Source organism: Aythya fuligula, chromosome Z (assembly GCF_009819795.1).
Source record: "Aythya fuligula isolate bAytFul2 chromosome Z, bAytFul2.pri, whole genome shotgun sequence".
NCBI lineage: Eukaryota > Metazoa > Chordata > Aves > Anseriformes > Anatidae > Aythya > Aythya fuligula.
The window spans coordinates 21,819,680-21,842,296 of NC_045593.1; the positions used below are offsets into that span (position 1 = coordinate 21,819,680).

The 22,617-nt window shown below is 39.2% G+C and overlaps 1 protein-coding gene across 3 annotated transcripts in view; it reads left to right on the forward strand.

Annotated features, from left to right (window-relative positions):
* The first annotated feature begins 783 nt into the window (after window positions 1-783).
* IPO11 (importin 11) overlaps window positions 784-22,617 on the forward strand; it is a 93,429-nt gene continuing 71,595 nt past the window's right edge. Inside the window, exons 1-6 of one of the 3 annotated variants that reach the window (XM_032205742.1) lie at window positions 784-801; window positions 1,234-1,311; window positions 9,222-9,304; window positions 9,583-9,726; window positions 13,110-13,210; window positions 19,568-19,640. In XM_032205742.1, coding sequence (XP_032061633.1) covers window positions 9,589-9,726; window positions 13,110-13,210; window positions 19,568-19,640 — 312 coding nt within the window. In that variant the 5' untranslated portion in view covers window positions 784-801; window positions 1,234-1,311; window positions 9,222-9,304; window positions 9,583-9,588. Of the gene's footprint in view, window positions 802-831; window positions 910-1,233; window positions 1,312-9,221; window positions 9,305-9,582; window positions 9,727-13,109; window positions 13,211-19,567; window positions 19,641-22,617 lie in introns of those variants that run through there. The other 2 variants (XM_032205741.1, XM_032205743.1) reach the window with 2 other exon arrangements.

Here is a 22,617-nt window from a genome sequence, read left to right on the forward strand (position 1 = left end):
AGCTGTGGAATGGGTATTTCAGGCAGGAAAAAACAGAATAGATAGCAAGGCAAAAGAGAAAAATTGTTAACAGCGGAGAAAAGAAGCATTTTTTAATAAAGGATGTTCTGTGTCAGAGTATTATTCATTATTCAGCATTATGCTGCTATATACAGATAACTAGAACTATTCCTTCTTTCGTGAATCCTTGAGGGGCCTCCCATATTCCAGGACCTACTGTTTAACCTTTTTCACTCTCGAAGACGTGACCAAGAGGTGATTCAGAACAACGCTAGAGCCACGCGATGCTTCAACTCGCACAAACGGGCTACCACCAGTTCATCGCCACAACCCGTGCCTTGCATCTGAACAGCCCCGCGTCGCTGCGCGCCGTGCGGGTGGGTGCTCGCTGCGGCTCCCAGCGGGAGGGCTGCGGCTGTGCACAGCAGCGCCCACCGTGACGGGGCCGTTAGGCAGCCGTTACGCGGCCGTTTAACAGCCGTTACCCCCTCACCCACGCCACGCCCTCACCCCCTCCCCCTCAGCGGCACGCGCATGCGCGCCGTCGAGCGAGCGGGGAGGGAGCGCCCCCCTCCGCATGCGTCGCTGGGCGATGACGTCACCCTCGGAGCGCTCCCCCCCTTCCCCCTCCCTTCTCTCTCCCCTCCTCCCCCCTCCCCTCCGGGCTCGTGGCGCCCGCTTCGGAGCGGGCGGGGGTCGCGCGCCAGGCCCGGCCCCGCCCACCCCGGGCCTCGCCCCGCCCACCGCCGGCCTCGCCCCGCCCACCCCCGCGTGCGGCGCCGCCGCCGCCCGCCGCCAAGGGTGAGCCGCGCGCCGGGCCCGCGCTGCACGCGCCGCCGCCGCCGCCATCGTCGCGGGGCTCAACGGCCGCCAACCGCCGCCTGCTGTGAGGGGGCGGCCGCGCCCCGGGTACCGCAGCGGGCCGGGCCGGGGCGGGGGGTGCCGGGGCCCGGCCGGGAGGCGGGGAGGGGGCGAGGCGGCCTCGGCCGCGCTGCTGGGCGCCGCGTGTGCTGCCCGCCGCCCGCCACGCCTCGCCTCGCCTCGCCTCGCCTCGCCTCGCCTCAGCCGCGGCGGGTGGCTGCGCTCCGCGCTTCTCGGCCCCGCCAGGGGAGGTCCGGCAGCGAGCGGCGGGGGCTGCTGCCGAGAGGCAGAACTTGTGCGCCGTGGGGAAGGGGCGAGTGCCGTCCCGTTATGCGTGCTTTGTTGGTAAATGCGCCCGTTTTCCTCCTGCAGGTTCTCGAGGGACAGCAGGTGACAACTTAGCGGGAGCGGCTCCTTCCCAAAACCGAAGGCAGGGTGGGTGCAGGAGTGGTGAGTTGTGCCTCCTGTTTGTGTTTGCGTCCAAGTTGGCAACACGTGTGAAGCGTAGGAACGAGGCCCTAAACACAGTGCTGATGCAGCTCCAAGCTTCTGCTGCTGCAAACCTTGCCTCAACCATCAACCGTGTCTGTAACGTGCGTGCAGTGCCTTTCGGATTCATGCTTGTAATACGTGGGACCACCTCAGTCCTTACAAATAGCACGTTCCTTATGGGCTTTGACTTATTTTTACTTATTCGACTTATTTGACTTATTTTGACTTCATTTTAACTCTAGTATCTTTCATCACTCTCCACATTTCTTCTTGCATTCCGTCATTTTAATGTTCTGCAGAAGGGCGTTTTGTACCATATATATATACATGGCCTAATAAAGGTTTTTGTTGCCCAAGCCGAACATAGAAAATTTTGAAACTGTATCATCAGACACTAGTTCTAACCATCTTCTGAAATTGTTTTCAATTCAATATTCAGTTCAATTAACTATTTAATAATTAAAGTCTCTGCATGAAGGCAGACTGAACCTTGCATTTCCGTGTCAGTTCTTGAATACTAATTCACTATGAAGTGTTGAGATGTTTTTTTGAAAATCTACTAAAACGAGATGAGCTAGGAAGAATAGGGAATACGACTAGTCTTATGAGTTTGGTCATTGCATAAACTGACTATTAAATGTTAAAAATATTTTTCTGTTGTCTCCATGTATCTTTTTTTTTTCCTTTTTCTCTGTTATTGGTACCAAGCCCTATGACGTGGTTTCCTCTGAGCTATATCCAAGCATATTCCTTGGAATAGTCCCACTGTTAGTTTTTATTCCTGTTATTTCTGTTGGGATTTTTGGATAGTTTCATTTGGCCAGTTTCCACTTACCATAAGAGGCCATTTTTCTTCATCTGCATATTTTATAATGTAATCTGAGATACCTCTGTAAATATTATCAGCCTTGCTTGCAGCTCTCCATTATTCCTGTGTTCCTCCTTTTTCTTTACTACTTCTTCCCTGGTCTCTTCTGCATGCTGATTTTTCTTAGACCTGGGTTTTAGTTTCAGTGTTGTACTCTTGTAAAAAATATTTACACATGCAAATTGTTACAAATAAGTTCTAGTCTTCTGTTTCTGTCAGTAACAGTGAGGAGAAGAAACACTGTAGCTCCTTCCTATATAAGCGCTGTTATTTCTCTTTATTATGTTTTCAATTGGCAAAGCATAGGCAGTCTTTCTGCCTTTTTTATTTACATAAAAAAGCTACTGTTTTTGAAAGTCTTAATAATGACTAACATTAATCTTTGTAGTGATTGTGTTCATTAGTGTAGTTGTTAATGATTCTAGAAATACCCAGAATATTCAGAATACTGGTGGTTTGTTTGTTTGTTTTTACTGCTCAGTAGAATTACTAACATCTGGCATGATTGATACAGGTACTATAATCTTAGGAAAAGAGGCTCATAGGAAAATTTATAGAATGGTGGAGAGACATTGGAATGTTTACCAGCTGTTCCTGAAATTGACCGTATCCTTACAAGCATTGCTAATGCCATGTGAATATTGCTGCAGATGCTAGCTTTTATGTTACTTGTTTTTTTTTTTTTTTTTTTTTTTTTAGAAGGTGTCCCCTTACTGGTTTTTATGGCTTTTCAGAATAGAAACTTTGTTTTTTTTTCCATTTTCCTCAAAATAAATGTGCTGAAAAACAGTCAGTCCTAAGTTTCTTGTTGAACTTCCCAAGCTGCAGTTTGTAGCTTTAATCTATCATCTGCCATTGACCAGAAGAGTTTGCCTCTGTCTTCTTTGAAAGTACTCTTCAGGTAGTTGTTTGTTATTTGTAGGTGTCTTTTAAGTCATCACTTAGCTCTGCTTCACTGACTGAACAAGTCCTCAACATCTCTTCATAAGTCAGACCCCAATCATGTTAGTAACTCCGGGCTTTCCAATTTCTGCACTTTTTTTCTTTGAACTGGGGAAAGGGAGAGCAATGATGGCAAAACTGAAGACAGTGTGCTAGAAGCAGTCTCACATATTGCTGCATAGAAGAGAATGATAACACCCTTAGAGCAGTTTACCATGTCCCTCTTAAAGTAGCCCAGAATGTAGTTTGCATTATTTTCAGTGATAACACTATGTATTTTGTGCAATATTTTAACCAATTTCAGAGGATTGTAACTGGATCAGTTCTTACACCTCATCATGGTGGAAAAGAATTTATGGAATTAACAAAAAATAACAAGTGTACAGAATTAATTATTGGGATATGAATGAATACTGCGTTGTTTAAAGCTCAAAAAAATGAAGCTTGTAGGCATTTACAAATGAAATCTTTGGTTTGTTCCCTTGCAGATACGTAGTTATTCTTTTTTTTGTTTGTTTTCATAATTGGTGAGTGATTCTAAAATTCAGATGTGTGTCAGTGTCATGGGAAAAGTACCTGTATACCTTGTAGTCTCTATTAAGAGGACTGACTGATAATGGAAAACATGATGGCAGAACATTCAAGATACTAGGACTGTATGTGTGTTTTCTTACAAAGAGAAAGAGTGGAGGGTAGAACAGCAAAAGTGGATCCTGGGTTTTTGCAATGGAAAGGATATGTAGGAGTTAGTGAGTGGGAACAGAAGTGCTGAGCACTGGAAGGTAAGAATGAGAAGACAGCATTGGTTTTCCCAGTGTCTCAAGAACACCGCTGGCTCATTGTGCTGAGGGGTTGCATTTGATGTGTTATATATTTTCTAGGTGTAAGCAAAGTTTTTTATTTCAATGTAAGCCGGGGAATATGCTGCTCTCTCAGGTCTGTGCATGCGCAGTATGGTTGTCGAGAATAGGTTTCCTTCTTGTATGTGGTTAGGCTCACTTCCTTCATACAAGCAGAAACTCTAATATGGCAATAAACCCATGCTTTGATTTGCAATTGTAAGATGTTCAATACCCTCAGCTGAAGGGATTTCTTTTCTTTTTATCCCCATGTGCTTCCTGCTTTATTGTGATAGCAATGGGTATGAACCACAGAAAAGCAGCAGAAAGCAACAAGTGCTGCTGCAGTTGCTCACTGCTTATTTTGAAAACAAGCTCTGAGATTAGATGTAGATGTCAGAAATGCTAAGCTTTACCCAGTGATCAAGCTTGGAAATTCTATCTTCTACTACTCAAAAGTGCAGCCCCTGTCTGTCTTCTAAGAAAGTGGTGTTTGTAATGTAGATAGACTCCACCAATGTTTCTATACATCTGGCATGGCTGTGAAGGTACCCAAAAGATAACAGGTATTTAATACTTGCCTCATGTGTTTCACCTTTAGCATGTCTTGTAGAACTTGTTTAACAATGAATTGGGTACTGGAAGTACTCAGCAGACTGTGGAGAAAATCCTTGTTCCTGTGGTGTAACTCATCTGTGATGTAACCCATGTCCCTTGTTTTTTGCTGTGCAACAGAAAAGACTTTTGCACCTCCTGTTTTAAAAGTGGTCTGACCTGGAACAGCCCTGCTTCAGCTTTTATGTAATTCCTAAAGTTGTGGTTTGGTGGGGCTTTTGTCATCCTAATGCAATCCAGCTGTGTTCCACTGTTAATTCAATCTCTGATTTAATGTATTTGTTCTATTTATCTAATGAAAATGTTTGAAATAATATATATATTTTTTAAATAGGTACCTTTATATTATGTACTTAAGCTCGTGGATGGTTGGAGGGAGTATAAATTTTTCTGTCTTGTGTTTTTATGGTATGCAAAGCTTTAACTGTCAGCTAAGCACCAGACCTGGCTGGGTCCTGTCTGCAGGAGCTGATAGCACAAAAGCATCTCTGCACTGACAGCAGTAAAAGTTTGTGTTCTGGGAGGATCCACTAACACCTGAGATAGGAGCTGATGTGCTAATTGGGTTGATCATATTTACAGAGTGCATGCAGGAGATAGGATTTCTCTTGAAAATAAAGTTGTTTTTGGGAAAGGAATATCAGGAGAGACCTTTGAATCAGAATTCAAATTTCCTGTTAAAACCAGAGCCTGTAATGGCTTGATGCCATTGCTGGAAGTGCTGTGTTCTTCCAACCTCCCATAGCCCCTTCGGGTGTCTGCTGAACAGTGTGCTCAGGTGACTTGACACGCTAACCTTGCAAAACACACAAAAAAAATGGAAAAACAACTTTTGGTTCTCTGGATTGAATAGTGAGTTCAGCTGGCTTACCAAAAGTGAGGTTGAGAGATGGTGAAAAGAAGGGAGTGGAAAGACAAAATCAAGAGGAAAGGGAGCTGGGAGGGTGTGGTGGAAAGGGAAGTACATGTCTCCCTTTTGGGGCTGATATTTTAAATTGGCTCTGTTTTAATATATGCTTGTTTGAAGTATTTCTTTATGAAGCAGAAATAATAATAATAAAAATAAAAAGATTGGTATACCCAGGATTTTTTTTCCTTTTAGGAATTGCTTGTAGTTGAAAGTTCACTAGCTTAAAGGAATGCTGAAGTCATCTTGAAGGCATGCTTTTTTTTTCCCTGTATCTGAATCTGGTAATTGATTTAACTTTTTTAAAATTTAAATGAAAAGTACTTTTCTAGTGTTAAGATTGGTATTAGCAACATGTCCTTTTCTCATAAAAACCAAAGTTTTCCATTTCACTGAAAAGGGGCATCCCTAAACAAGGGTACTCATTCATTCTTAGAGTACTGTTAAGTATCTTAATATAGATCATGGATCTCCTAATAGCTGTCAATGTTTCTTTATTAAAACTGCAGTTGGATGAACACTTCCAGCTGCCACAAACCAGTACTACTGAAGAAGCACCTTCTTGCAGTTCTGCCTGCTCTTTTATGCCCAGCACCCTTAGTTGCCTGGTAGTGTGGTGTGGAAACGACGGGGGAACTTGATGCAAATAAAAATTTATGCATTTTCCCCACCCTCCTCCAGCATCCAGCATTTAAGGGGTGCAGGGGTAAGCACAGGGTGGTACTCTTTACTTTAGTGATCATAACTTTTTCTATAGGCATAACTTATTTGTAATTAGCTTAAGCTGCGAAGCTTAATTTTATCTTCTATTTCGCTTATGACAGCCTCATTAAATGTTGTCTGAGGGATATCGTCTACATGGGGTCAGAAAACAACATTGTAAATTTGTGGAAGAACTGAGGGCTGTTAAATTCAAATGGCCTGCTTCTAGGAAGTCCTTGAACCACAGTCTTCTGGAGGATGGGAGAGTTTTTCAGAAATATTACTGAAAGCTTGTCATATTCCAGTGTTCTCACTTGGGTATCCAGTATGGTCTTTGTCAGAGATAGAATAATGGGTTAAATTATTTTTCGTTCTGACCTGCTAAGGTTGTTCTAGGAGTGAGCCCCATTTTTTTTTTTTTTTTTTAAGTGAAAATGCAGACTTCTTGAATAATGAAAAGCATTATCAAAAAAGAAACTTTGCAAATACTTTGATTTTTTTTTTTAACATCTTTAGATCTGTCAGGTAATTATTTTGAAATCAGAAAAAGAAAAACGTCCTTGTAGGTTTTTGTTTGTATTACACTAACTTCAATAAGCAAGTTACCTAATGACAGCTGTTCTTGATGAATTATATGAAGCTTTATTAACAGCACTGTTCCCTGGGGAAAGGACAAAAAAAAAAACTCCTTTTATGCATTCAATTCACATGTAGCTGAGAAACAGTTTTGTTTATCAAACATTATGTTAGTTTTTTAGTGAAAAATCAGTTGTTACGTAAAAGTTCATTAATGATTTTTTCCATGTACTTGCAATGGATGTTTACAGCAAGTATCTGGATATATGCCACAGAATTGCTGTTGACACGTGCAGTTTTCCTGTGCAGTTTTCCCTGTTCTTCTTTGAAGAACATGGTTCAGCAAAAGGCTTAAAATAAAGTTATTTGGAATTTAAGAAATTATGTAACATTTTGCTTAGGCATGTACACACTGCAAGCCTGTTAACTTTCAGAAATTGTCTTTTTGGCTTTCACCTCACAATTAAAACTAATGTTTAGCAATTTTTTTAGTTGATTAGGTGCTCCAAAATTATACTTTATCAGGTTCTGTTTGCTGGTGTAAGATGAGAATGTATTTCTTTTGGAAAGCAGATAGTTTGACTTTTAAATGGAAATAAATGAAATCACTTAAAATATTAATAATAGTTTTGATCTTGTAGGAATTGAGATATGTTTTTGTCTTTTGTGCAAATTCTACATCTACTTCTTTGGACGTTTTACCCCCATTTACTTATTTTCCTCCATTCTTTTCCCTCACTACCTTTCTTTTAGGTTCTCTGAAATTCTGTTAGCTATGATAGACATACTTTAGCACTGTAGTGTTTATACCAGAAAAATCTGAATGTTATCTTTTACTGCAGCTTTGCTTGTGTGTCTGTTTTAATCAAGTTCTTTGTGCTGTGCGATATAAAGTTCCTATTGTGATCCATGTGAGTTAACCCAGTGTTTTTATGTGCTGTCATTGTCTTGCTGCTTCCTGGTTAATTTTGGCTGTGCAGTGATGCAGGCAGACAGCATAGGGTACTCAAGATACCAAAATACTCCCTGAAAGGGAGAAAAATAAATGATACAGCACCTAAATATGTTGTCTTACTGTCATGCCTACAAGATCATTTACAGGTTTATCATTTCATGATTACTTTTGATGGAAAAATGAACCTAGCAGGACTTTTAGTATAATACCCAAGTCTTACCTTGACTTTGTTTCTTGGTTCTGTGCAAACCAGTCCTGGCTCGATTTTACAGTGTGCATCAGGGTCTTGGTTCCATGGAAATTGATGGCCTTCTAAGAAGCAAGCTTAGAATTTGAATGTGTAAAGTTATGTGAAGGTCTCATAATCTTAGGAAACCTTTAGATAATCTGTGAGCTGATAAAGGCTTAAATGGTAAGAGTAATTAAGAAGAAACAGGTAAATTGTTTTTGTATGGCAGTAAAAGCAGAGACATAAAAAGATGGATCACATGGCAAGTATAAAACAGAAGATTCCTTGCTTCTTTTCAATTACTGTTGTAAAGAGATGATTTAGTGGTTAGTATTGAAAGTATGCAAAGGTTTGTTCTTCAATCCTAAAACCTTTAAATTTGTCTTTTTATCATTAAGGAAGATTGGAGACATACATATATTGTGAATTCTTAGATTTTTTTTTCCATTTAATTGTGCAGGAATGTTTCTGGGATAACAAATCTTTAATCTTGTTTTTTGTTTTGGTGTTGGGGTGCTTTCTGTTTTTTCAAAAGAAAATTTTACACCTGCATCAAAATAAGGTTTGATTTCTCTGGCGTTCTTACTAACACTGTAACAATTTGCTGCTTTTCTTTTTTTGTTTTGGTGAAATTGGACTTAAACTTTTTTCAATTTTGAACAAAAACAGATTTTCATACCTGTTTGTAGTGGAGAAATAAACTGTGCTTGCTTCTTTATTTGGAAAACTTAAGTATAGAAATACTTTAACATGTTTTTGTGTTACAATAAGGTTACATAGGTTATAAATGGAGGTTTTTGTAGACAGAAAACCAGTTCTGTTAATTGTCAGATTTTGTAGTAGTTTTTGTGTATGTTTCTCTTCAATTTGTTCTAATTCTTCTCCTACAGTCATTCTCTTCTCTGTGCTATTTGGAGGGCAATTTTCTGGTTTGTCTTTATAGATTGTAAGAATGTATTTGTATTGGAAGTTAGGCAATTGGCACTCTCAATTCATCTGATCATAATCTGATGCTAAACAGATAATAAAGAAATACAAATACGTTGAGGAAAATTCAGTTTCTTTGAGAACTCTAATTGAATAGGATTCCACAATTCAGCCTTTTTAAAGTAGATATAAAATGTCTATATGTATTTGAATGATGAAATTTAACTGTTGGAAATGGATCTGTTTTTCTTTTGAGGAAAAACTATTTTGGAAATGAAGTGTTAATACCGCATCTTTTCCCGTTTCAGTTAACCCCATGGTGGTGCTTGCTTGGAGCTGAAGTTTATCGTGACTTGCAATTTTGCTCTGTCTGCTGTGCTTCACAGGAGAGGTAACCAGTTTAAAATCAAAATATTTTCCCTAATTCCTCAAATTTAGTAAATATACTTGTAGTGATAGACTTCAGGTTTGTGGAGGATTTTCTGAAAGCAGAATAGTTTAATCACTTCTATACCTTGATACTGCATGTGAGTGGGTGTGATGTTACCATACACAGTGTAGTCTAGTGAAAAGTTAGTGCCGTTTGTTTAGATAAAACACATGGCAATTACTTGTCTCTATTTGCTGTCTTCTTTTAAGTGGTTTTCTTTCTTTTTTAAATGTTCTCAGATTTTCATGGATCTCAACAGTGCAAGCACTATTGTTTTGCAAGTCTTGACACAAGCTACTAGTCAAGATACTGCAGTACTGAAACCAGCTGAGGAACAACTGAAGCAGTGGGAGACGCAACCAGGTTTTTATTCAGTCTTATTGGTAAGTTACACTGCAACAGTGTTATTACTTACATTGTGAGTAAATTTGAATGTGACTTTTTTTTAGAATGCGGTTGAACAGTGATGTCTAGAGGGAGGCTCTTAGTTGTCATGGCCCAGCTGCTGGTATCTGTACACTATGCCATGCGAAGCATTGCTCTCACTGTCTCAAAGCAGATTCTTTACCCAGTTTTTTACAAAAAGGAGGAAGTCTGTCTTTTAGCATCATGAATGATTGGGCCTTTAGTGCTAAACCTGTTGTTGTCCGCTTGTGAACTGCAGATAACAAAAGACGATTGCCAAAGAAATTGCCTGTACCACCCCAGGGGGTGGTGACAGTTGTATATGGTGAGGAAATATACCTTTTTCTATAATTCATAATACACCCCAGGAGGTGGTGTATTATGATGGTTTTTGTAGAAGAAACATTCCCCATGCTTTTCAGTGTACTGAGTTTAATTCTCATGTTAGATTAGTTTCCTTCTCAGCAGAGAGGGACTTCCAGGGAGATTACCTGACTGGCTGGTAGTAAGGTTCCCAGGAGGATGAAAACTTGTGAAGGTTCCACTGCTGTTGATGAAACAGATGCATTAGCATGTTGCAAGGTGATGGAAACATACTCTAAGGAGACCAAACAGTTTCAGAGAAGATGCTCAGAATTTAAGTGTTGTTCTTGTATTCCTTTGCGTATGTGTTTATATTAACTATACAGTCTTAAAAAAAAAACAAACATGCAGATAAACTGCTTTTTCTACAAGCATCTGCCTTCAGTGGACCCAATGACAGAGTTGTATGGTGACGTTCTGTTTTCTGCAGACCCCCTTGTTTGAAAAGTTGAAACAAGTCAGGATTTAGGAAGAGAGATTGAGCTGCCAAAGTCAGTTTTACCTGCTGCTTAGTGTTTCTGTAGTGACATTCTTGAAAGAAAACAGCAGAAATAGCCTCTGACTCAGAATTGTTTTCTGAGCATTACTGCCTTAGAGCTCAGGTGGTGGACATGATGAGCACTCACAGCTGTAATTGAAGTTAGTGGGAGTTTTAGATACAATGGCTAAAAACTGTTGTGGTTTAATCCGGCCAGCAGCTAAACACCACACAGCTGTTCGCTCACCCTTCCCCCTCCCTCTCTGGGATGGGGGAGAGAAATGGAAAGAGAAGCCCGTGAGTTGAGATAAAAACAGTTTAATAAGACAGGAAAATAATAATAACAATAATAATAATGATGATGATGATGATGATAATAGTACTACTACTAATAATATGTACAAACAAGTGATGCACAATACAATTGCTCACCACCCGCTGACCGATGCCCAGCCTAACCCCGAGCAGTCCGGCCCCCTCCCCCCGGCTAGCCACCCCTATATATTGTTTAGCATGACGTCAGATGGTATGGAATACCCCTTTGGCTAGTTTGGGTCACCTGTCCTGGGTCTGTCCCCTCCCAGCTCTTACTGCACCCCCAGCCTGCCTGTTGGCAGGACAGAGCAAAAGGCTGAGGTGTCCTTGGCTTGGTATAAGCACTGCTCTGCAACAACTAAAACATCGGGGTGTTATCAGCACTCTTCTCATCCTAAGCCAAAACACAGCATTCCACCAGCTACTAGGAAGAAAATTAATTCTGTTCTAACTGAAACCAGGACAAAAACTGAGGCATTTAATAGAATTAACAGGATTCGATCATTTTAATGTGATGAAGTAGACCTGTTTGGGGACACATGAGCCTTTCGTCAAGTAAAAAAAACAAAACAAAACAAAACAAAAAAAAACAAACAGTAATCTTCCAAACCAAATGTAAGTGGAGAATCTCTACTTTGTTTAACTTGATTATGGGAATTCAACTGTCTAAAGGAGAAGGTAGCTGGTACCTTCTTAGTGGAGCTGAAAATGAGGTCTTGAGGGGCGAAGCAGGTGGCTGTAAGTGGAGAGTGGGTAAGACAGCTAATCCCTATGGGACAGAGGAGTAATGTAAGTACTTAATGTCAGATATCTCTTACGGGGTGATCAAGACAGAAAACCATAATTCACAGTGAAACATATCTGTGAATCTATAGCCTTTTATACACAGTGGAGATGTTAATATATATTTCTATGCTTTTTTTGAAGGTGCTAATGTACCTCTCTTGAAGAACAAAGATGAAAAGTCAGAATGCTTGTTTGTTTTGAAAAGCAACCTTTGTCCTTTACCAGTTGTATGAGTTTGTGGTGTCTTGTAGCTGTAATGCTGTAACAGAAATTACAACCTTTTTGTTATTTTTCTAAAGGTTGCTAGTTTTGAACTGATACCTTTGTTAGCATGTAAGTGTTTGCTTTGTAGTGATTGGGGTTTGTGGCTTTTTTGGTGTGTTGCTTGATGATCTTAGGTTTCTATAGTCCTCAGCTCTTTGAAGAGTGTATTTTTAACTTCATCAAACCTGGCACCCAATTGTAGCAGGATCTTCTGACCTGAAACCTTGTGTTTTAGTAGAGTTCTGAAGCTACCTAATTTAAGTGCACTATAAAATAAGACCACTGAGCTCATGCCTGTTTATTCCCCAAAGAAGAGAGTAATGTCTCACACCCTCAAAATGAAACCATCTAGTGTAGTCGCCCTTTTTTTAAGGGGATGATGGACACAGCTGTAAAACAGTAGGAGAGCTGCTATCCAGGGTAGTACCTGTATTAAGTTTCAGTAACCATCATTTATTTCAGCTTTTCCCAATTGGTTAATTTTACAGTGGCATATAAATATAATACCCGAATGTGTTCGCATGCATTTGTGCGTATATGTATGTATTGTGTGTGTGTGAATATATATATATATAAGTATATACACAGATACCTATATATCTAGCAGCAGAAGCTAATTTTCAAGAATAAGCGTAGGCAAGTTTGAGAGTTGCTCTCCTACCAGGTCACTGTTTTTCTGTCTACCATAGTGGTAGTGAGGAAGGTTCTTGGCATGGGTCAAGATAATGAAGAAATTTCTTGAAAGATTTTAGAAATCTGCATGATACAGAATACTTTTTTACTGCAGCCAGAATCCATCTGTTTTGTTAAAAAAAAAAATAAAATAAAATAATAATAATAACTGGTTGATGCTAGTAGTTATTGCTATTATGTTCCCTGCTCAGCCAGACAAAATTAGAATTATTCTTACACTATACAGCGGGCTTAATTTCTTATAAATTCTTAGACCTAGTGCTAAGCATTTCTGTAATCTTTTGAAAATAGTTTTTAACACATTATTTCACTTGCCTGTCAAGTGCTGACTATGCATTTTGCTTATATACAACCGAATATACAGAGGTATGTGTATTTATACATACGCCAGTGCATATGTTTATACAACTTCTATCCTGTGAGTGTCATGCTGAATAACTTTTAACTTATTTTTTTAAACAGAACATCTTCACAAATCATACCCTGGATGTGAATGTCAGATGGTTAGCTGTGCTGTACTTTAAAAACGGAATTGATCGCTATTGGAGACGAGTTGCACCACAGTAAGTTCTAGTTTTCCTGCACTTAACCTACAATAGGTTTTGTTCTTACCCAACTGGAAAACAGTATATTTCTTGGCTGATAGCAGCTTCATTGGAATTTATAGTGAAATTGATAGAACATTTCTATATTAGGGATCATTAATGTATCAGTCTGTTTTCATATTTCTTCTTACAATTTTGTTTATATTTTACTCTCATAAACTGAGTTACAAGTTTTATTTCATAGATGCCAGATTTTGAAGTTATATAAGTTTTATAAAGTTATGACCTAGATTATTAGATGTGACAGGTAGGAGGTTTCTTGGATAGGTTATTTGAGACACATTAATTCAGAATTCTTATTGAACATATAGAATCATAGAATGGTTTAGGTTCCAACTACCTTGCCTTAGGCAGGGACACTTTCCACTAGAACAGGTTGCCCAGAGCCCCATCCAGCCTGGTCTTGAACACTTTCAGGGATGAGGCATCCCCAGCTCCTCTGGGCAACCTGTTCCAGTGCCTCACCACACACTGAGTAAAGAAGTTTTTCCCGATGTCTAATCTAAATCTACCCTTTTTTAGTTTGATCCCATTTCCCCTTGTTCTCTTTTATGTGAGAAAGAGGCAGTAGCTGTCATGATAGAAAGTTCTGGTCCTCTTTTTTCTTGTTCTGATAATGCATGATAAAAAGTTCTCCAAAGAAACTAAAAATCCAGCCAGTATTCTTGAGCATTTACTTAAAAGTTAGGAGTGGCATTATAATCTAACTATAGAGCTATATACTTGTCACTGCTCTCCGTGGGGTTATTTTCTTTTTCCTTTAAAGGTAGATATAATTTTAAAAGGGTTTCAATTTTCTTTATTTTTTTGGGAGCTATGACAGACCTGGAAGTGTTAAGTCTGGCTTTTAGATGCTAATGATATTGATAGGTGGAACATCAGTGTCAGGTTGTGTAGGGTGTAAACAGGAATTTCAGGTCTGGTTTTTATGGAATGTAACTGTAAACTAAGAAGAAAAACTAAAACTCAAAGTATGGCATGGTTTCCATTATGTTGTGTGAGGTAGTTTAGTGTAATTTGCTTTGCACTGTAAGCTTTTTTGAAGATCCACCAAGCTTATGTGGCAGTATGAGGGAAAAGTGGTGAAATTCTTTACCTACAGGACATTTCAAATAATGTGGTATTCTATTATTACATGAAGCACTGGAATTTTTGTATAAGTGGAGTAGTATATGATTGAAAAACATATGCAAGCAGATTCTCTTTTTCGAGAGGAAAATACTGTCTTTGGCATGGTTAAAGTTACAAGATAATGCTGTTTACATTACTGCACCTTACTTAACAAGTATTAGTCAAACCAGTTAAAATACATTGTTCCAATGTGTTACCTTTTTTAAGATAGATATTAGTAGCACTGGCCTAGAAGCCAATGATTAATTTCCTGCAGAAGTAATGACTGCCATCTTTTTGTTTGAGGTAAAAAATGAGTAACAGTCTTTCAATATACTTTTACTGTTGCAAATTTAATTTAAAAAAAAAATTAATCATTAGTTACTATTAAAGATTGAATGGAGTAAATCCACGTTAGATTTTCACACTGCCCATTTCTAACTCTATTCTAACTGTCTTTCTCAATTTCTTGTATGGGACATGTTGCCAGTATTTTGTGCTCACACAGATCAGTTTTCTTTTTGTTGAATATGTTGCAATCATTTTGAGAAATACTGTTCTTGGTGGCAATTTCTCAGTCAATTGTTCTTTGCAGTTGTGTTTTGGATACCGTGACTTTCGGAAGTTACATTCAACAGGTTGCTTATTTTTTTTATTTTTTTTGTCCTTGCATAATTCTCATCTTTCAGCTCATCTCTCATAGCAGCAGCTCTCACTTGTCCATACATGGTAGTATGTTCAAGCTTGCTCTGATCTTCCTAGGCTGTTTGGTTGAAAACATTGTACTATTGACACTACTGCAGTTTGCCAAATTTGATGGTGCGTAGATTGAAGAACTGTTAGAACTAAAAGAGTTCTTGTGGATAAATGACCTCTTCATGTAGCTTTAGTAAAACAGCTAAAGAAGGATTCTTTTAAGACTGCTAGTCTTGAATATTTATATACTTGTGGGAAATCTTGAATCTGTAAGAACTTTCACAACAAATTAAATGCCTCTGTTGTACAAGTGTGTTGAAGTTAGTTTTCTCTCAGTCTAGCAGGACTAGTTTTACCCTACTTCTGTGTGTTTGTGGTTTCACAACTGCTACTACTACAAGGCAGGAAAATATGTAATAAGTTGAGATCATGAATTCTTTGGAGAGTACAGTGGTTGAGTGTTTCATTATAATAAAATACATAGTTACAGAAGGGTGAATACAAACTATTTTTTAAAAAGAAATCGAACCTTCTGAAATATTTTGCTTTTTGCACACATGCACCACTGCTATCTATCCTACTCATGCTACTCATTCTCTACCTGCCTTAGACTAAAATCAGCATTTTTGGGTGAGTATATTTAGAGATGGGCATTAGAGATGGGCATTCTTTCTCTTGTTCTTCTCAGGCAGTCTCTGCAGGTTGCTACAGGAGGGAGGCTAGTATTGTAATGGCCTGTTTTCAGGCACAATTTGGTCTGTCTTCTGGAAGTGTTACCAGCTTCCTCATCTTACAATTTTTGCACACTTTTGGCTTCTTTAGAAAAGACTTCTTTAATCTGAATGGTATTAAGATATCATTTTCCTGGACACACTTCTGATTTCACAGAGAATTTCTATTTCTGTCTTTCGTGGACTTAATTCTTTGATTTGATTACTTTGGCAGCAACTTGCATAATATTTTTGTTTTAACACTAATAAGTATCTTCAGATTCATATTTCCGGTTTATGAACTAGTTGGAAGAAGATCAAAAACTTTGAAACTGCAAACTGTGGAAGAGTACAACATAGAGTTTAAAATTGTTCTGCCAAAGATCTTAATTTTTTGTTTGTGATTCAGCGCTGAGGAGAAACAATTTTTTGAATAACATGCATGCTTCCTAATTTCTGGTTTGCCTACAACTTCACTATGGAGTTGTGGGTTTTTCTTGCAGTATAATAAAGGAGGATAAAGATACGGTTTTCAACCGTTAAGTTTCAACTAACACTGCAGTGGGTGAATATGTAGCTGGGGCTTCAGTGTCCAGCAGATGTCACTGTTGGATTAGCTATATGGTAAATTCTTCTATCCTCCTGTAGCGGCTAGAGACTTGACTCGTATAAATCACATAAAAATGCACTATACCACTTGAATCCTAATTAGTTTCTTAAATTCTTGTACTTACTATTTGCTGACTTTGCTTGTCAGCATATAAGCTTTTTGTCAGCAACATAAGCTTTTGTATTTGAGGAGTTCATCCTTATGAGTCCTTTTTTTTTTCTTTCTTTCAAATTACTTCTGAAAATAAGGCTTATTATGCAGTTAGTATGTAGAAAGTGTGGGTTAGTATCACAGACTGGCAACTGAGATCAGACAACAGGAAGTGGTAGTGTTGGTGTGTTTAATCTCTGTTTCTAGCTACTAGACTTCATTTGAGATGTGATAATTGAATGCATGCATCTAAATCACAGCGATATGAGGTAAAAAATTCCTAAATAACCTTGACTGAGGTATGCAAGAAACAGATTTCTAGGTATCATCAGTAAATAAAAGAGCATTTCTTTTTCCTTGTTATATAATCAAATACCACCAAGGAATTTTGGAAAGCATTTTTTCCAGTCCAGAAATTAAAAGGAGTTATGTGGCTCATAAGAAGTCTGGAGCAGTAGGGGAGTGATACGATATTTTGTAACCTGAATTCATAAAGAAGCATAAAGATAATTTAAAGCTTTACTTGAGTGAAAATTGACCTTTATGGCTTACAGTTTGTCCTTACTTCTTTTCCTTGCATTTTGTAGAATCGTAGAATCACAGAATGGTTTGGGTTAGAAGGGACCTTAAAGACCATCTAGTTCCAACACCCCTGCCATGGGCAGGGACACCTTTCACCAGATCAGATTGCCCAGGACCCCATCCAGTCTGGCCTTGAGCCCTTTCAGGGATGGGGCACCCACAGATTCTCTGGGCAACTTGTGCCAGCGCTTCACTGTGCTCACAGTACAAAGAATTTCTTCCCAATATATGATCTAAATCTACCCTATTCAAGTTTAGAGCTGTTCCTGCTTGCTCTACCACTACACGCCCTTGTAAGAAGTACATCTTCAGCTTTCCTGTAGGCCCCCTTTAGGTACTGGAAGGCTGCTGTAAGGTGTCCCTGGAGCCTTCTCTTCTCCAGGCTGAACACCCCCAACTCCTTCAGCATGTCCTTACAGGACTGGTACTCCAGCCCTTTGATCATTTTTGTGGCCTTCCTCTGGACTTGCTCCAACAGCTCCAAGTCCTCATGTTTGGGGCCCCTGAGTTGAATACAGCACTCCAGATGGGGTCTCTCAAGAGCAGAGCAGAGGGGGAGAATCACCTCCCTTATCCTGCTAGCCACAGTTTTTATGCAGCCCAGAAAGCCAACTTTGTCCTGGGCTGTAAGCATACATTGTTAGCTCATGTTTAGGTTCTCTTTAACCAAAACCCCCAGGTCGTTTCCCCGAGGGCTGCTCTCAATCCATTATCTGTTTAGCCCATGCTTATGATTGCCCTGACAGAGTTGTAGGATTTTGCACTTGGCCTTGTTGTTGCGTGATGTTGCTGCAGGCAAGCCTTGAACTGCATGAAGATCATATGGGCCCACCTCTCAAGCCTTAGCATGCTTTTGAGGCGGGTCACCTCCTTTTCAATCAGCTCCTTATTTACCAAGTGCCTTAGCATAGTTTGTGGGAGGATGTGCTTCCTAATGTTGCCTGGCACGGTGGTGAGATTGATGAGCCTGTAGTCCTCCAGGTGCAAGACTTCGTACTCGGTGTTGTTGAACTGCACAAGGTTCACATGGGCCCACTTTTCAAACCTGTCAAGGTTCCTTGGTATGGCATCTGTTTCTGCCATCAGATCAACTGCACCACACAGTGTGGTGCCGTTGTCAAACTTGGTGACGGTGCACTCAATCCCGATCAAGTCAATGTTCCTGACAAAGATGTTAAATAAAACCACTCCCAGTACTGACCCCTGCGGAACACCACTTATCACTTCAGTTGTCTCCACCTGGACAGTGAACCATTCACTACAACTTTTTGAATGCAGCCACCCTTTTTGAATCCAGCACATCAATTCCTTATTGGAGTGGTTCCTCTGCCAAATCCAATTTGGAGACAAGGATGTCGTGTGGGACAGTGTCAAATGCGTTGCACAAGTCCAGGCAGAGCATGTCAGTTGCTCTTCCCCTGTCTACCAAAGCTATAACTGCCACGACTTGTTAAACATGATTGAGAGTGGCTTAGAAACTTCATCCACCAGTTCCTTTAGGTCCGTTGGTTACATCTCATCAGGTGCCATGGACTTGTGCTCCTCATTCTCCCTGCCCCTTCCTTTGCCTTCTGCAACTTGGGTGGTGTGCCTAGAGCACTTCCTGGTGCAGATTGAGGCAAAAAAGTCATGGAGTACCTCAGCCTGCTGCATTTCACGTGTAACCAGGTCTCCCATTTCCTTCTTGAGGAAGTTTTCCCTAATCTTCCTTTTATCAGGGATGTACTTGTAGAAGTTCTTGTTGTTCTTGACATCCCTGGCCATATTCAATTCTACCTGGGCTTAAGCTGTCCTAATCTGACCCCTGGCTGCTCAGACAGTGTCTCTGTGTTCCTCTCTCATTACTTGTCCACCCTCTGTAAGCAATGTAATTTTCTTCCTTTAGTAGTTTCTTAGTTCAGTAAGTTGAAGAGGATTATTGCTTTTGTATTTGATTGCCTTATTCTTAGCACCTTTTTGTTGTGATCCACTAGCATATGTGGATCATATATAGGCCAAGTCATGCTTCAGTCATAATTGTCATAGTAATAACTGTATAGTAACTCCTTACTAACAACCAGTTTATGTAGCTCTTTTCCTTAATATAGCTGTGTACCCTACTGTATATGTGAACTTTGTCTTTTGCCTCTTGGGTTTGCAGAGATCACAATAAAACCTGATTTCAAAGGGCTTCATAAAAACGTGGTTGTTTCACTGTTCCCTCTCTTTTCAAATACCTTGAGATAGTGAATATGCAGTGAATACAGTGAATATGCTCTTGATAGTCTATCAAGCTGAAATACATGAGTTTCAAGAACATGGCGTGTAAAACTAATTTTTAGCATTTGTGCAACTGAATTTGACTGAAAAAAGATCAGCTTCTGTGTCCATTAATAATGACAAAATAATTCTAAATATGAATTAGTAGTTGGGTTTTATTGAAAATGAAATGATATTCTAATAATTGTATCCTGACAGTGCTCTTTCTGAAGAGGAAAAAACTACGTTGCGTGCTGGACTTATTGCCAACTTTAATGAGCCAGTGAACCAGGTTAGTGATGAATGGGTAATTATTACTGTCCTAGCAAATGCTTGTATTGGTGTATAATTTGGTTTCTTTATTTACAGAGTGTACAAGAATAATAAGGAAGTTGACAAGTTGCAATTTATGTGTTGCCTCTCAGAATGTTTTTCTATGTATCATAATTCAGTGTGGTCTCTTTTTTGTTTTTTTTTTTTTGTTTGTTTGTTTGTTTTGTTTGTTTGTTTTTGTTGCAGTGACAGCTCCTGTTGCCCCTTAATGTTTATGCAGCTGCTTGGTGAAATGATTCAGGGAATGGGTGTAGCTCAAAAATAACCCTCTCCCTGCTCCTTTGTGACTTACTTTTTTCAGATGTATCTGTTCTCTCAGTTTGATCTGACTCCTATTATAGCCATACACGGAAGTGTGGTGGCGTTGGTGTAGCAGGAATGAGCTGTTGAAAAAGCTGCTGCATAAACCTGCCTAAGCAGTATTGCTGTCACGTGTCCAATCACAACATTAATTAATTTAAATAAGCATGGTAAAGATTCAGTATGATGTTGTCTTGCCTTACATAATTTAAAGTGACTAATATTAAGCTACTGTTTTGATTAGAATAAGGGTTTATTGTTAAATTGAGTGTAGAGCTAATGCTAAGGGTTCAAAATATGCATAGATGAATCAGTCTTCCTTCTGCTACAGTATTCTTGCTCATAGATTGAGATTCCGAAATGAAGTTATTAGCTAATATTTTAAGTTAGGTCTCAAAGAACTTGGAAGACAAAACATAGATGTGATTTGCAAAAGGTAAAACTTAAACAGAAAAGGTACAGGAAACAAACTTTCATTCTGCAGATAGAAGTTAAAAACTGAACTATTGAATTCCTTCATGGGATTACTGCTATTCATAGGATTACAGCAATATATCAGAGTAATTTATGCTTCGTAGAACTCATTTGTGCAGTGATAAGTTTGAGTAGAATTTAGTTTTTATTTCAAATATTTTTTTTAAATGCCAGTAGGCATAGGAATTGATAAATTTTTCATATAAGTACGATTTTAATGTAAAAGTATGACCAAATATTACTTGTTTCTTTTTCAACCAGAAGAAACTATGAAGTGTTTCATGCTGGACCATAATGTGTGCATCATTTATGGTATTACTAGGTAGTGCAGAGTTTAGCATATACTTCATTTTAAAGTGACTATTTTAAACCTTTTGAACTGCCATTTATTATTATTTATAAGAATGTGAATTTATGTATTTATCTGTGTCTGTATGACACTGTCAGGGTTCAGTCTTTTAAGATGTGGAGGGGTTTATTTTATGCCAGCACTGTGTTCCTAAGTGTTTGCCCAGGCAGTTGTTGTGATATTGGAAGTGTATTTATAGACTTTATTGATGCTTATTCAAAGCATGCAGTGTGATTCATGAACCACAGATAAGCCACGCAGAATTTCGTGTTATGTATTCTGCACATTGTTTGCTAATATGTTTTGATGTTAAGGTTCTTGGGGCACGCATAGTTGGCAGTTGCAGAAAGGTATTTCAGTCCATTTCCCTTACTTTCCTATCATCCAAACTGTGCTATAGGTATCTTTGTGTTTCCTTTCAGAGGCAATGTTCATTTAGTCCCTTCTCTGAGAAGCCTGAAATTTGGTATCTTGTGTTCTTCGAGAGTACCATTTTTTTTTAGTCACAGATACTTCATAAGAGTTCTTTGTGCTTTCTGCATCATTAAGGGTAGGAAAAATATAACTGTTTTATGTATAAAAATGAAAACAAAAACAAAAAAAAAAGTACCTCAGCATATAGGAATTAGACATGGAATTGTGATGACTTCCTCTGACTTCAGGGGAGGGGAGGAAGAAAAATAGAACGTATGTTGGGAGCATAATTTCCATGCCCTCTGATTATATTAACATATGGAGGGCACAGTGAAATAAAATGCTCCTTGAAGTGTGATGTCAGATTTTTTTTCTACTTAAATAGCCAATACCTCAAGACAAAAGTACTTTTAGCATCCCTGATGCTAAGTGTTAGCATCAGGTTCCTTGTGTCATATCTGGAAAAGAGTTTATTTGCTCCCTCCTGCCAATCAACATCACTTGATCTAAGAGTAAATAAATCTCCTACATTTTCTTTGCAAACTTTGACATCAGCTTTCTGAAGAAAGCTCCCTTAGCAAGCAGGCAGCAATGAATATTGTAGAGATTTTTGTGGGAGTGTTCAGACTTCATGTTTAACACCTAAGGAAGCAGTAAAAGGCATGGTTATTACCTCTTATGCCCTTAAGTTGCTGAAATTATGTTTGATAACATCAGAAGGTAACTTCTAGTGCAGTGGTTGTTGTAAGGGTGGGAACAATGGCTTCATTAGGGTTATCTGATGAATGGCCTTTTCAGTGTGAAAGAGAAAACAGACACAGCCTGATAGATGAGGGGCTGACAGGCAATGCCACACACCAAAAGTCTGCAGCCACTGACTGGTGGGCAATTAAGCAACTCCAGGCATGGCTCTGAAGAGAGTCAACCTGGACTTAGTAAGGGATTAGAACTGGGAAAGAACAACATCATGAGGTTTAGGGGTATTTGGGATGAGGGTATGTGAAACTATGCAAAGCTTATTAAGAAACGTTTAGAGGGAGAAGTAAAGTGAGGAATAGGCAGGAAAGTGTATAGGAGGGGCCAGCCCTGTAAACCACAGCTGGTCAATACCCTTGTCTGAACAAGTGCTGTGCTTGATCACTACAGTCTGTCCTCCTATTTTCAGGTTAAATCCCTTCTTGGATATCTTTTGGTGTAATCTTACTCTCTTACATGTGTGCACTGCAAGGGATAGGTACCAGTTAATAGTGAAACTGGTGTGTTTGGTGCCAGCAACTGAAGTTGGAGGGTGAAGTTGTCCCTGGCCTGTGCTATGAGGATCTGGAGCAGGAGAGAGCTATTTGGTTGGGACTGTTGGTTGTAGACTAGGTGCCAGTAGATGGAGGGAAAGAAAGACTCT